The 14219-nt window shown below is 38.1% G+C and overlaps 1 protein-coding gene across 5 annotated transcripts in view; it reads right to left on the reverse strand.

Moving 5' to 3' along the window:
* Positions 1-8645: 8645 nt before the first annotated feature.
* Positions 8646-14219, reverse strand: part of tut4 (terminal uridylyl transferase 4) — a 103990-nt gene continuing 98416 nt past the window's right edge. For 4 of the 5 annotated variants that reach the window (XM_060830466.1, XM_060830464.1, XM_060830467.1 and 1 more), the window contains 4 exons: positions 12429-12547; positions 11503-12010; positions 9980-10147; positions 8646-9143 (listed from right to left, as the gene is read on the reverse strand). In XM_060830466.1, coding sequence (XP_060686449.1) covers positions 9061-9143; positions 9980-10147; positions 11503-12010; positions 12429-12547 — 878 coding nt within the window. In that variant the 3' untranslated portion in view covers positions 8646-9060. The remainder of the gene's footprint in view (positions 9144-9979; positions 10148-11502; positions 12011-12428; positions 12548-14219) is intronic. The other variant, XM_060830468.1, reaches the window with a different exon arrangement.

A 14219-nucleotide genomic window follows, 5' to 3' on the forward strand; every position in this document is an offset into this window, starting at 1 on the left:
AGTGGGAGAAAGAAACTAAGGGAGGTGGATTTTGGATATCCAAACGCAATGACCATCTCTTGGAGTTGGTTCTTCAGGAGCAAAACTTCAATATCAGTATGTACACCTTCATGGAGGATGCTGAATTTGATCTGGCGGTTTTCTATTTAATGTACAGGATTTGATATAGGTACCATTGGTGGAAGATTTCAAGGGTGCTGATGTGACACTGGTAACCAATAAAGTTTTACTGCAGTAAAGGTGGGTGGTCAATGCAATAGCCTATAGACCAAGTCCTTTGTTGACATCTATTGCAGCTTGAGTAAGGTAGTGCTGGCACAATTGACAGTGCTGGCCTTCATTAATGGTTGTCCCTTGGGAGACGTGATTGGCGAAATATGGGAAATTCTGTACATATTCCAGAGCATCCATCTATGTAAACGATGCATGGGATGTTCTACTGGCCAGGGAAAGTTGGAGACCTTCCCACCTTGACAATAATAGATGCTGACACTGGTTAATTGGTCATTTCGGATGAGGTGGATTATATTGCTCAGGTAGATAGAACATAGAACACAGCACAGAACAGGCCCTTCAGCCCACTATGTTGTGCCAACCATTGATCCTCATGTAAGGTAAACCTAATGTATGAACTCTCAAATTTCTGTGACCATATGCATGTCCAGCAGTCTCTATATCCCCAATGACCGCGCTTCCACAACTGCTGCTGGCAATGCATTCCATGCTCTCACAACTCTCTGCAAAAAGAACCCGCCTCTGACATACGACCAAACAGCTTAAAACTATGATCTCTCATGTTAACAATTTCTGCCCTGGGAAAAAGTTTCTCGCTATCAACTCTATCTATGTCTTTCATTATCTTGTACACCTCAATTAGGTCCCCACTCTTCCTTTCTTCCAATGAAAAATGTCCGAGCTCAGTCAACCTCTCTTCGTAAGATAAGCCCTCCATTCCAGGCAGCATCCTGGTAAAGCTCTCTGAACCCTCTCCATAGCATCCACATCTTTCCTATAATAGGGTGACCAGAACTGGACACAGTATTCCAAGTGCAGTCTAACCAAAGTTTTATAGAGCTGCAACAAGGTCTTACAGCTCTTAAACTCAATCCGCCTGGTACTGAAAGCCAAAACACTATATGCTTTCTTAACAACCCTGTCCACCTGGGTGGCAATTTTAAGGGATCTATGTACCTGCACACCAAGATCCCTCTGTTCCTCCACACTGCCAAGAATCCTGTCTTTAATCCTGTATTCAACTTTCATGTTCGACTTTCCAAAATGCATCACTTTGCATTTATTCAGGTTGAACTCCATCTGCCACCTCTTAGTCCATCTCTGCATCCTGTCAATGTCATTCTGCAGCCTACAACAGTCCTCTATACTGTCAACGACACCTCCAACCTTTGTGTCGTCTGCAAATTTGCTAACCCATCCTCAATCTCCTCATCCAAGTCATTAATAAAAATTACAAAGGGTAGAGGCCCAAGAACAGAGCCCTGTGGAACACCACTCACCACTGACTTCCAGGTAGAATATTTTCCTTCCATTACCACTTGCTGTCTTCTGTCGACCAGCCAATTCTGTATCCAGACAGCTAAATTTCCCTGTATACCATTCCTCCTGTCCTTCTGAACAAGCCTACCATGGCTTATCAAATGCCTTGCTGAAATCCATATACACCGCAACCAATGCTTGACACTCATCAACTTGTCTAGTAACATCCTCAAAGAACTCAATAAGATTTGTGAGGCAGGACCTGCCCCTCACAAAGCCGTGCTGACTGCATTCAATCAAGCCATGCTCTTCCAGATGGTCATAAACCCTATCCCACAGAATCCTTTCTAAAACCTTGCAGATGACAGATGTGAGACTGACTGGTCTGTAATTGCCAGATTTCCCTATTTTCTTTCTTGAAAAGAGGAATTACATTTGCCTCCCTCCAATCCTCAGGTACGACTCCGGTGGAGAGCGAGGATGCAAAGATCTTTGCAAGCAGCGAAGCAGTCACATTTCTCGCTTCCCAAAGCAGCCGAGGACAAATCTGGTCTGGCTCTGGCAACTTGTCAATCTTAATGTTTGTCAATCAGCTTCCTCAATCTCTATCTGTTCCAGCATGCTTACCTGCTCCTCAATGGTTTTATTCACTACAAGGTCCTTTTCTTTAGTAAAGACAGAAGCAAAAAACCCATTTAGGACTTCCCCTACCTCCTCAGACTCTATACACAATTTCCCTATGCTATCCCTGATCGGCCCTACTCTTTCTTTGATCATTTTCTTATTCCTCACATAGGTGTAAAATGCCTTTGGATTTTCCCTAATCCTTCCTGTTAAGCCTTTTTCGTGCCCATTCCTGGCTCTCCTCAGACCATTTCTGAGCTCCTTCCTCGCCTGCCTGTAATCCTCTAGAGCTGAGCAAGACCCTTGCTTCCTCCACCTTACGTAAGCTGCCTTCTTTCTTTTGACGAGAAGCTCCTCTGCAATCATCATCCCAGGTTCCTTTATCTTACCCCTTCTTGCCTGTCTCAGAGGAACAAAGTGAGAGGACATAATCATATAACCTCATTTAATCCAGCTCTGGATGTTAAATGTGTTAATTTCAAATCCTCCATTCAGGGTAGTGCGGCCATATTGTCATGTCATGTAATCTTAGGATGATGACAAACTTCAACAGGCAATCAAAAAACAGAGGGTGATTCAGAGTTTCTCTGAAATTTTTAGTCTCCCTTTCCTTGAAATTTGTCATCTTCTAGATCGATGCCCATTGCTTTTGGCATTTAATTTCTTCAATTAAACCTCCATTCTATCTACTGTATTACTATTGCCATATAGATAAATTACATCCTAGTGACTGGCAACCATTCTTTCTCAATATCATTGCAGCTTTTGGATCCTGTTCAAATATCTCTTCTCTAAACTCCAGCTTTGTTCCATTATTAACTATTGTAGCCAGAGAATGTCCAGTAATAGTGCTTTCTGCCTCATATCATTCATGAGTGTGCACCAAGAATCCATGTTTGCCTGCTCCTTGCTTCCTTGCCTGACATCCAAGCCTGACTGATCTGTAATTTTGTTTTAGGTAAACATTAGAAAGACATCTACTTCAGTTTTTATTATAATCCCTGCACACTTGCCAAGGATGTAATCTCTTCATGACTTTGCAGTTCTATTTTACTTGGAACTGAAATTTGGTATACACATTCTTGTTATCTTGAGACAAAACCTGTCATGTCTGTAATGTTGTTTCTGCAATGGGCAGTTTAATTTGTTACTGAAACTTAACATCTATTACTTTGTTACCTCCAGAATAAATATTCCAAAGCCCTCCTGTTTAGTATTTTGCCCGTAAACCTAAACCCCTCTAAAATTTTCTTGCCTGCAATAAATTCTGCTCATAAATCACCTTAACACTCACTGGTCTACATTGACTCCCAGGCCCACACCAGATTTAATATTCTAATCTTTGCATGTACATCTCTTTATGACCTTTGTCTTCCTCATTGTTTGTTACCTCTCTCAAACTCTACATTCTCTGTATTCCAGGAAAGCAGTCTTATACTCCTCACATTGGCCACTGCATCTTCAGTTGCTATAGTCGACATGAAAGCAGAGTTAGTTAAATTGAACAAATTAGGATATTTCAGAAAACACAGAAAAGATATATTTCAATGAGGAAGAAAATTAATGAAAAATGTTAAATATATCAAATTTAAGGAAAAAGTATATAATTATGCTCAGATGGGTGGCAAGTCAGAAGACTGGATAAAATGTAAAGCAGAGTGTCTGAAAATAAAGAAAAAATTAAGTAAATGAAAAAGCGAGGTGGAAATATAAGAAATTAGTTTCTATAGTTTTTTTTAATTTACAAAGTGAGTATTGGTTCCATTACAAGTTAGTCTGGGAAATTAATAATAGACAATAAGAAAATTGTATTGGACAGCTATTCTGCTTCAACCCTCGCTATCTTTTCGGCCAGAGAACATTGAATCTATTATTTAAAGCACATACTTGCATTCTAGCCATTTGAGCTGAGCATTAGGAAGGGGGCCATTACTGTACTTATAAAACGTCGTTGTAGAAATAAATGGTTGGGAATGTTGAAGATTCATCTGGAATATTATAAACTACAGTGACACAAATTACCATATTCAGTTTCACTATCATTGTGGTCAATTGTCCAAATGGACTAACAGGTAGAAGAGATGAGGATAAAACTTTAAATAATTTGGGATAAAATTAGTTTGTTGCAATGTATGGAAAAGGATGGTATGTATAACATTCCTCAGCCCCAAGCAAGATCTGATCTTATAATAAAATTACTATAAACACTTAAAGCTGATCCCCAGGTTACAGTTAAAAGTACAATAAAAACTTTTCTCAGAATTAGGGCTTGCTTTTTTGTGAGTGAAAAGAGATCATAGTAGGAAGATACAAAGATGAGTGATGTGTGCATGTCTGATGGTTGAAAGTGCTCAGGCTTTTAAATATTCATATCTTCCCTGATAACTCCCTCAGTATTCTTCTTTATGTTCTCCATGACCTTCAAAAAGGGAACTGACGAATAATTTCAAGATTCTAGCACCCTTCAAATAAGAGTGATTAGGGGGCAAGTGCTTATAATAGTAAAACAGTTTTGGAAGATCTTAAGCAACTTCAAGCTGGGAACACTGCTTTTAGGATTCTCAATATGAGGTAGTGTTACAGTTAGATTGGAAGGGGTTACAGCAGATTGGTTCGATTTTACAATTCTCAGGAAAAGCACCAATCAATATGTTTATCTCAAAAAAGGCATTAAATAGTTAAAACCTATCAAGTCTTATTATCAATAATACTTGGTGCTGTCAAACTGACTAACTATAACACTCTGAAAACCTACAAACTAGCAAATTAAAAGGGAAGATTGTAGCTTAAGTGATCACATGCTGAGAAATTATGTTATTTTTTTCATAAGACTTTCTTTCAGCAAGTGTCTCGTGGTAGTCTGGAGGGTGCCAGAAGTTGTGGCAGTAAATCAATTTTTGGATCTAATGTAGGATGTGCATTCCTGGTTCAAGATTTATGTACAAGCAGATAAACAATTTAAAGAATTGTCCCTCCTTATAAGATGCATTTGTCCACCAAGCTATCCATTGTTGCAAATTCTATTTGACATATTAATAATGTAAGTGTTGCATTTTCCCCAGTCCTTTTCAGAAGAACTGTGCTGTTTCAGTTGTTGAAGATATTCAGTTGTTTACATGTTCATCAGATCTAATCGTTGCATTTTAACTAATGAATGAATTTTTTTGATAAGATTAAATAAGTTGTATTTCAATGGTGCTTTTTATGTACTCAATGTGCGTCATAACCATTGTGCACAAGGGGCCACAAAGAAACTGAGTTAAATGGCCAGATAATTTGTTTTAGCTGGTGATTGAGTGATAGAATTTGGTTAGGACAGCGAAATGTTTCTGATTGCATCTTTTATAGGGCAATGGGCCTTTCAAAATCCATCTCTGAGGGATAGCCACAGCCCACTTTTCAACATTTATCATACTCCAGAACAAGAAAATGCTTGAAGGAATTATTTTTATCTATTTTTAAATGGGATTATGGGATATCAGTGTTATAAGCAAAACCAGCATTTGTTGCCTATGCCTAACTGATCTTGAACTGAGTGGCTTGCGAGACTAAACCTTAATGCCAAGTTAACTACATCTACAGCCAGACATGGTAATGATGGCGGATTCTCTTCCCTAAAGGACATTAGTGAAATAGATAAACTTTTATGATAAATTGTGATAGTTGGGGGTTATACTGGGGACATCAACATGGCCTTATTAAATGTGGTTATGTTTTAAAATGTAATTCTAAGTTAATTAGATGGAAAGATCATTACAGAGTCAACTTAGACTTCAAAAAGTGTTTGGTAATGGATCATTTTCTATAAGATTAAACTTTGAGATTAGCTGTAATGAATTGAATTGAGAACTGATTGACAGAATGTAAGAAAAGTTCTAAATGGTTTTAGGTCTGTTTTAAGACCAATCATTAATTTTGTTCAGTGTTCAAACTACTCTATATTGTTTTTTATCAGTATAGCTGTTAGGAACATGATCAACAAATTAGCAGATGATATAAACATCTGAGAGTGTACTAGAGCCATGCATGAGAGTAGGATGGATATTCAACACTCATACATCTTCCAGGGAAAAGCATTATATGTAGAGAAGGACAGAAACTTTGTCCTTCCGGAGCATAAATCTTTAAATGCACATGAACAAATCTGTGAAGCAATAATGAATAGGCAATAACAAACACAAACAAGATGCATTCATTGAACAATTGATTCCAAAGCAAGGAATATAATAATGTCCTGGACAAGAAATTGGCCAGGCTTCACTTGGAATATAATTTCCAGTTTTGATCTTCTCAACTACAGTTACAGGCAGGAAATGATCAGTTGATCTAGAAAGCCTACACCAAACCATTGTGATGATTGTAATTGAAAGACTTCTTTTTGTAACTCTAACAGCCATACAATAAAGGTTTGTGTAAAGATTTTTAGCTTGGGTATCAGTTGCAGTTGTTGTGGGTATGTTCGCCCGGTTTGGAATTTGGTTTGCAAATGTTTTGTCCCCTTTCTAGGAGACATCCTCAGTGCTGTGGAGCCTCCTGTGAAGCGCTGCTGTACTGTGTTGTTGGAATTTATTTGGTTTCGTTCTCGCTGCTTCCGGTAACCAGCTGGGGTCAAAAGAAATCATGAAGTAACAGAGATGGGTATTATCTGTGTTTAAGTTGCCAACAATGTCACTAAGGGACAAAATAGAGAAAGAGTTAAGATATTGTGGAATTCTGCAGATTAATTTGCAAGGGAATTAATATAACTGAAGATGCACTGTATACGTTCATTTGGACAGCAGTTGGGGTCACTGCAGTAGAATAGCTTGGTTAAGCTTTGAACGCTGCAGAACAGTTAAAGAAAACTAATGCACAGTGGTCACAGTCGTAGAGGCAGTCATTTGACTGGTCAGGGCTATTCTGATCCTGTCAAAAAGGGAAAAGCTTAATTGCAAGGATCTGAAGAGGAAATTTCAGGACAAGTGGGATAAATTGAGAGCCAGAATTTGATGTTGGTTTTTCCATGTTTTGCCTATGTTTGTGTACAAATGTATACTCACAAAAAAAGATAGAGCTGCAAAAAAGAAAACTTAGAGACCCAAATAACTCGCATGGTAAATTTTATCAAGAGTCACTCAAACTGAAGATACTTGCAAATGTCATTTTAGAACTTAAAACTTGTGAAATCACCACCTGCAAAGCTGCTGTGTCTGGAACCATCATTCAATTGGATTTTCAAGCATTTCCCTTTGCAACCAGCTTATATAGTCAAACTCTCAAAGTCAGGATATGCAGGTCAGTGCAAGGCAATAGTGGAAGTACACAGTTCTGGTATAATGAGAAAATTTTTACCCAACATATATAACATCAGTGAAAGAGCTCTACCTCTGGGATTAAGCATTTACATAGGTCTATCCCAGGAACAGAAAATTTTCTGCCCTCGAATAGCTCAGTGAACCCTCCAACCACAAGGTATGAATTCAGATTTCTCCAGTTTCCTCATTTCCCCTCCCCCCACCTTGTCTCAGTCGGTTCCCTCAACTCAGCACCGCCCTCCTAACCTGCAATCCTCTTCCTGACCTCTCCGCCCCCACCCCACTCCGGCCTATCACCCTCACCTTGACCTCCTTCCACCTATCCCACCTCCATCGCCCCTCCCCCTAGTCCCTCCTCCCTACCTTTTATCTCAGCCTGCTTGGCTCTCTCTCTTATTCCTGATGAAGGGCTTATGCTCGAAACGTCGAATTCTCTATTCCTGAGATGCTGCCTGGCCTGCTGTGCTTTGACCAGCAACACATTTGCAGCTGTGATCTCCAGCATCTGCAGACCTCATTTTTTACTTACAGCTAGTTCATTAGCTGAGTAACATGGGAATAGGAGAAGGGCATTTCGCTCCTGAGCCTGTTCTGCCATACAATAAGATTCTTTTCCTGGAATGTATGCAGCACTATCTAGCCCAACATTTATTGCTCATCTCTAATTGCCCATAGGGCAACTACCTTGTTTTGGGTCGAGAGGCCAGGCCAAGTATGGATGGCAGATTTCTACTGAAGGACACTAGGACATTGGATGGGATTTGACAAAAATTTGCAGTGGTCACAAGGTCACCATTAAATTTCACTATCTGTCATGGTGGGATTGAACTTCATGTCCCACAACATTACTCTGGGGCTCTGTATTACTAATTCAGTGACCTTACCTGTACATCATTGCCTCCCCTTCTGTAAACTTGAACTCATTGCAAACTCTGCTCTCATATCCTAGCTCACACTAAACTGCATTTACCCATCATGAATCCATAAACTTGTCTTGCTTCATATCCCTTAACACATTGTTTAATTAGATTCTATTAATTTTAGATTACAACTGGCTTAATATCAATTACCGTTTGTGAAAAAAAAGTCCCAAACATTCTCAGTGTTTCTTGTTACTGGCACAAGAAATAGAACATTAATGAAATTCATATTAGAGGTTCAGTGTATGAAACATTGGCTGTCCAGAGGGTAAATAATTACAATCAAATATCAGTTTATTAAAAAGCTACAGTTTATTTTTAAAAGGCATTTGGCACTATATACTTTTGCTCTGAATACAGCTGACCATCTTTAAACCATATTTTCTTTTTTTTAAGAACCATATACAAAGTCTGAGGCAGCCAAAGTATGAATACAACAGAGAAAATAAATCCAGTTTTTTTAAAAGCTTTTTCTTTACAGTTCCATCAGCTTCAAACAAAAAATGATTTTACCCCACCTTCAAAAATGGGAGGCATTAAAATAGATGTGATCTGTATCATAAGTCACATTGTGATGCATCACAACAAAAACTAGTAAAAATTACAATCAGGTTTGGTCTATGTACAAATCATACAGATTAAAAAAAGTCTTAAAATAATTCCTGCTCCTCTTTTCCAAGTGAGTAGGGTTCTCTAACTGCGTATCATGGTGTGAATTTCCATTTAAGTCACTTCTTTTGTTGAATGTAATTCATCCGTACTCTTCCTTGCTGCATGATTGGAAAATGCTGGTTACTGTGGATTGTGGGACCTGTCAAAACAGGAACATTTACAGTTTTACAAACACACCAATTTGAAATTTACTTTATGAAAATGTAAACATTGCATTCATTGTGTTTCTGCTAAGTTGAAAGATTGAAACTTCAATTGAAATATTATGTCCAAACAATTTTCGCACAAATGAGAATGAGACAAAAGTCAATTGTTGCAAAAACACACAAGTTGCCTTGTACATGTGAAAGCAGCTTTCTGGAACTCACCATTATTTGAATGAGAAACTCAGATCACTGTTTATAAAGTTAGCTGCCATCTTCACCCACTGGTCTGTATAGCTTAGTTACATGCTGCTTTTGCCAATTAACCAGCAGTAAAATCTACTTCATTCAAACTATAAAATACTGCAGATTTTGTGGGATTTGATTCTCCCATTCTCTGTCTTCTTGGTTCTGCTCAGTCTTGATTTTGTTTTTAATAAGCTTCCAAATCATAATTTAAACAGTGCACTTTCAGCACCCTGCACTGTATCACAAGCTTGATCAATTGGGTGAGAGAAACAGAACAAATGTGCTTGAGGATTGTTATTCATTTAGTTGTAGGTAAAATTTCTACAATTCATCAAATCCTGGATCGAACACGTGATTTTTGTAAATTTACATGAAAAATTCTAGGCCTCCCAAGGTCGGTAATTATTTATTTGGATCGTATATCAAGTCCACTATAACATAGGGTATACTTTCTGCTGTCAAAATCATTTACAATAATATGCTAGGGGATACATATAAAGTGAGAATCAATATTCCTACATTTACCTGCCGTATCACTTTGCAATAGTTAAACCTGATTAGAATGGCTTGCTGTTATTGGTACCTTGAGAATAGTAGGATTTGTTCTGCTGAGGATAGTTCGTATTTCCCTGCTGAATGAAGTTCTGAGGCATTCTGTAAGGCCACGGTGCTTGAAAATGAGGAAGAGGATGATGCTCCCAAGGTATGGGTGGAGGATTTAGTTTTGCAAATTGTCCCTGAAACCTTTGATCTATGTTTCCATGGAGGAAAAAAAGTCAAATGTTTGTTGTAAGACATGATTGCTTAAAATTAACATTAAGAAGCCTAAAAAGTGCAATTTGTCTCCTTTGCAAACTGGGTGGCATGTAATTCTTCCTTAGTATAATTTCCTCTGTAATAACACAATTAACCTTGTAGCAGGGTAGCTTGTTAACGCAAGGTGTACTTACTTTACTTCACCAGTATAGTTAAAAATATTGTCAGAAGCACAAGCAAGATATTAATAGATATTAAAAGGTAGATATCTATCTTTAATAGATTTTAAAGAATTAGCACTATAAAGGGTTGAATGCGAATTCATTACTATCAGCAATAGTGGGGTAAAAGATTTTGTCAGATGCTCAATGTTCAACATTATTATAAATATAGTTACTGAGGATGGAAAAGAGAAGGGAATGAGACAAGGCAAATAACAAGGTAAACTACAAAAACTGCCCAGAATCCCAAGTCAGTCTCTCTTTGTTTCTGTTGGTGTTATTTTTGAAGCTTTAATAATAATCATCACAATGATTTTTAAAGCATTCAAGGGCCAAACAAACACAGGCTTTGAAATTGGTCATTTTCATTATCAATAGTTTAACTTTTTTCATGAAAAATGTACACTGATTGCAACAAACAGGAAGTGTGCAAGTTATACCATAATTTTATAATCTTAGTTGCAAAATATTATTCAGAGTATTCATTATATAGGAAATATTCTGTTACATTTCTGGCCCTCTACTATTTGCATATGACATGTATATTGAAATTTCTCTAAAAAGTATGATTAATTCATTTGTATCCCTTCTCGTTTAGGTCACTAACTCTTAGCCAGTAAATGATTTCACAGATTCCAGTGGTCATTCTTCACATGAGGTAGATAGCATTGGCAAGATTTTGAATCAATCTCATATTCAACTGACTTCAATTTTTGTGCACACTTTCGGAAGTTACTGTCTACCAAGCAGTGACATGTAGTGGAAAGGACAAAGAGCCAAGCTGCTTCTGAGAATATCTGTAGCATTCAAAAACTGCCCCAATTAAAACTGGCCAATTCAGCACACTGGGCAACATCTTGATTTACCACCAGGAAAGTACCACATTGCAAATTATCAAAGGTGCCGCACATCTTTAAACTAATTTATTACTTAACTTGTTAATCTTACCCTTCACTGTTATTTTTGAGGCCATAAAGAAATGCATTTTTGTTAGATAATATCTGGTGTAAAAATAAATCAGCATATATAGAATAAAATTGTTAAAATTATAAGACTTAAGCATGTCCATTACAGTGCATATTCGAAGAATAATAGCAACATATTAATATAATGAGAAAAAGAAATATACCTGAAGCTCCCAGAGTGCCATTTCCCACTAGTGTGCTGCGAGTCATGTGATTGTGCCACTGTCCATCGTGAGGAGTGTTGGAGATACCCATGGGCCTAGTAGCAGGCTGAGCAAAGATGATACTAGGATCATTCAAATTCATATTGTTGGGATTAGCTGTGTTGCTGCTTGACCGCATAGGGAAAGTAATGTTGGGATGGTTACCAGATGCAGGTTGAAGCAGAGTAGGCCAAGAATTAGTGGGCATTTGCACCTGGTGCTGCGGTTGGTGTGACTGTATTAAACCCAGGCTGTGCACACTGGAAAACTGACCTGGGTGAGGCTGAGCATACGGAAACAAGGACATTTGAACCTGATGGGTTGGTTGAGCAAGTGTCTGTGCAAGCTTATTTTGAGAAGCTGCTTGTTGGGTCTGTGGATGGGAAACAGAAGCTGTTTGAGATGAATTTGGTGTTAACTGCTGATGCACAGTTTGAGGAGAATAAGGAGGCGTCTGATGTGGTTCTGACTGAAAATTAGAAACAAAAAAGCAATGAGACAGACTATTGCTGCAGATAATGGATTTCCAGTTTCTAACATTCTTTCACTAAAGAAGGAAGGAAATAATTTACAAAATATTGTGTGTGAGTAGGGTGGACTAAGTGATAATAGTTCTAAAAGGATTTATCTGACATACCATTTTCAAATACAAATATATCACGACAACTGTTTAGTTTCTACATAACTATGAAACTATTCATTAACTATTCATATGATTGTTAATCTTAACTCAGTTACAAGAGGGGTTTCTCCACTTTGGGGCAAATTCTAGAAGAATTTTTGAGAATAAAGAACAATAAATGGCAATTTTAACAAAGTCTTCTATACTGGAGAAAACCCTGTGCAACTGTAGCATGTTACGTAAGAAGCAGAAACAAATAACTCACACATTCTGAGGTTTGCCTGTTACGTTGTGGGAAATCCTGATGATGTCCTGAATATGATGTAGATGCCTGGGAAGTTGCAACTGCCTGTACACTGGTAATGTTTCGTGCAACCTGAGGAACTTTAAGATAAAAACAAAATCCATCGGATACCAAATAGCTTTTAAGTCTGAATATTATTATTACTACTGAATTTTTGCAATGTTTTAATTACTTAACACTTTTTGCCTTTTTAATTGTTACTTTATTTTCCATTAAGGTGTTGTCTTCCTACACATCTTATCTGAACTTGAGCTATATTAAAGCTCTCAGGACAATTGGACTTTTGGATTGTTCTTTTTCACTGCAGGGTAATGCCTGACATCTTTTTACTACATACACTGATTGTGGATTTGCCATTCAAGAAAAGCAGTTCAAGCAATACTTTATCAGTTCACTGCAGAGAAGTCTCGAGCACCAAAACAGGGCACCGACCTACTCTGGAAATTTTAGCTTATGTATTTTATGCATCAAGTTATACTATATTAATTAAGTCACTTCATATCTTTATACACTGTACTACCTCCATCAATATGGATATGAATTTTCAGTAATGGTGTTAAAGGACTAACAGAATAGTAATCTGCTTCTCTACTGAAGGATTACTGGAAAATGTGTCACATGATATGATTCATAAATGCCAGAGTGTTCAAACTTAGCACTGTAGAATTATAGAGATGGAATTACTTAGGTGAAGAATACAAAGGCCATAGAGAAGTCAAGGAAAAATGAAATGCCTAGCTACTATTAATACCCAAAAGGGTTTGTACCAATATGCAAGACTGTCATCTGGGGCATCATCAGCCTGTGCACTTTTTCAGCAGACAATTGAGAACATATTACAAGGTCTACCTCAAGTTGGCATTTATCTAAAGGACCTGCTAACAGGGAAGACCACCATGAGTACTTAGAAACCTTGGACATAGTTCTTAAGACATTTCTTCCAGGCGTGTGTACGTCTTAGAAAGGAAAAAAATGTGTGTTCCAGGCACCCCAGCTCCCACATCTGTACAAGAGCTTGGTTCTTTCCTTGGGCTGGTGAATTATTATGGAAAATTCATACATAACATAGCCTCCATCCTGGCACTTTAGCAACAACGTTTTAAAAAAGGTCAACCTCGGAAATGGTTGTGTAATCTAGCCACAGGTTTCAGGGAAGTGAAGAAACAGCTTTCGCCCTGTAATGTGTAGGCACACTATGACCCCAAGCAAGATCTTGTATTGAAATGCAATGCCTCCCTGTACGATACCAGGGTAGGATTAGCTCATGGGTGCTCCAAAGGAGAGGAACACCCCATAGTGTATGCAAGCAGGACTTTGGCTAATGCAGAACATGAATATGCTCAGATGGAAAGGAAGATTTGGTGCTACTGTTTGGAGTCAGAAAGTTCCACCAATACCTCTACAGGTGCAAATTTGTAATAATAACGGACGACAAACCCCTGCTAGGTTTACTTAGAGGACAACACAGTGTTGCCCATAGCTTCAGGCCAAATTCAGTGGTGGGCTCTAATATTAAGTGTGTATAATTACAAGTTGGAACACTGGCCAGAAAATCAAGTAGCAAATGAAGATGCATTCAGCCGTCTTTGGCTGAGAGATACACCACCAGTCATACTGCCACTGGAACAGATTATCATGGCTTTAGATTTTGTGGACACACTTCCAGTCACAACTGACAATATCAGACTTTGGATGCAGAAAGATCCAGTCCTTGCAAAGCTGAAAGGGCCATCACAACCAGATCGGAAACCT

This window comes from Hemiscyllium ocellatum, chromosome 9 (genome assembly GCF_020745735.1).
Source record: "Hemiscyllium ocellatum isolate sHemOce1 chromosome 9, sHemOce1.pat.X.cur, whole genome shotgun sequence".
Lineage (NCBI taxonomy): Eukaryota > Metazoa > Chordata > Chondrichthyes > Orectolobiformes > Hemiscylliidae > Hemiscyllium > Hemiscyllium ocellatum.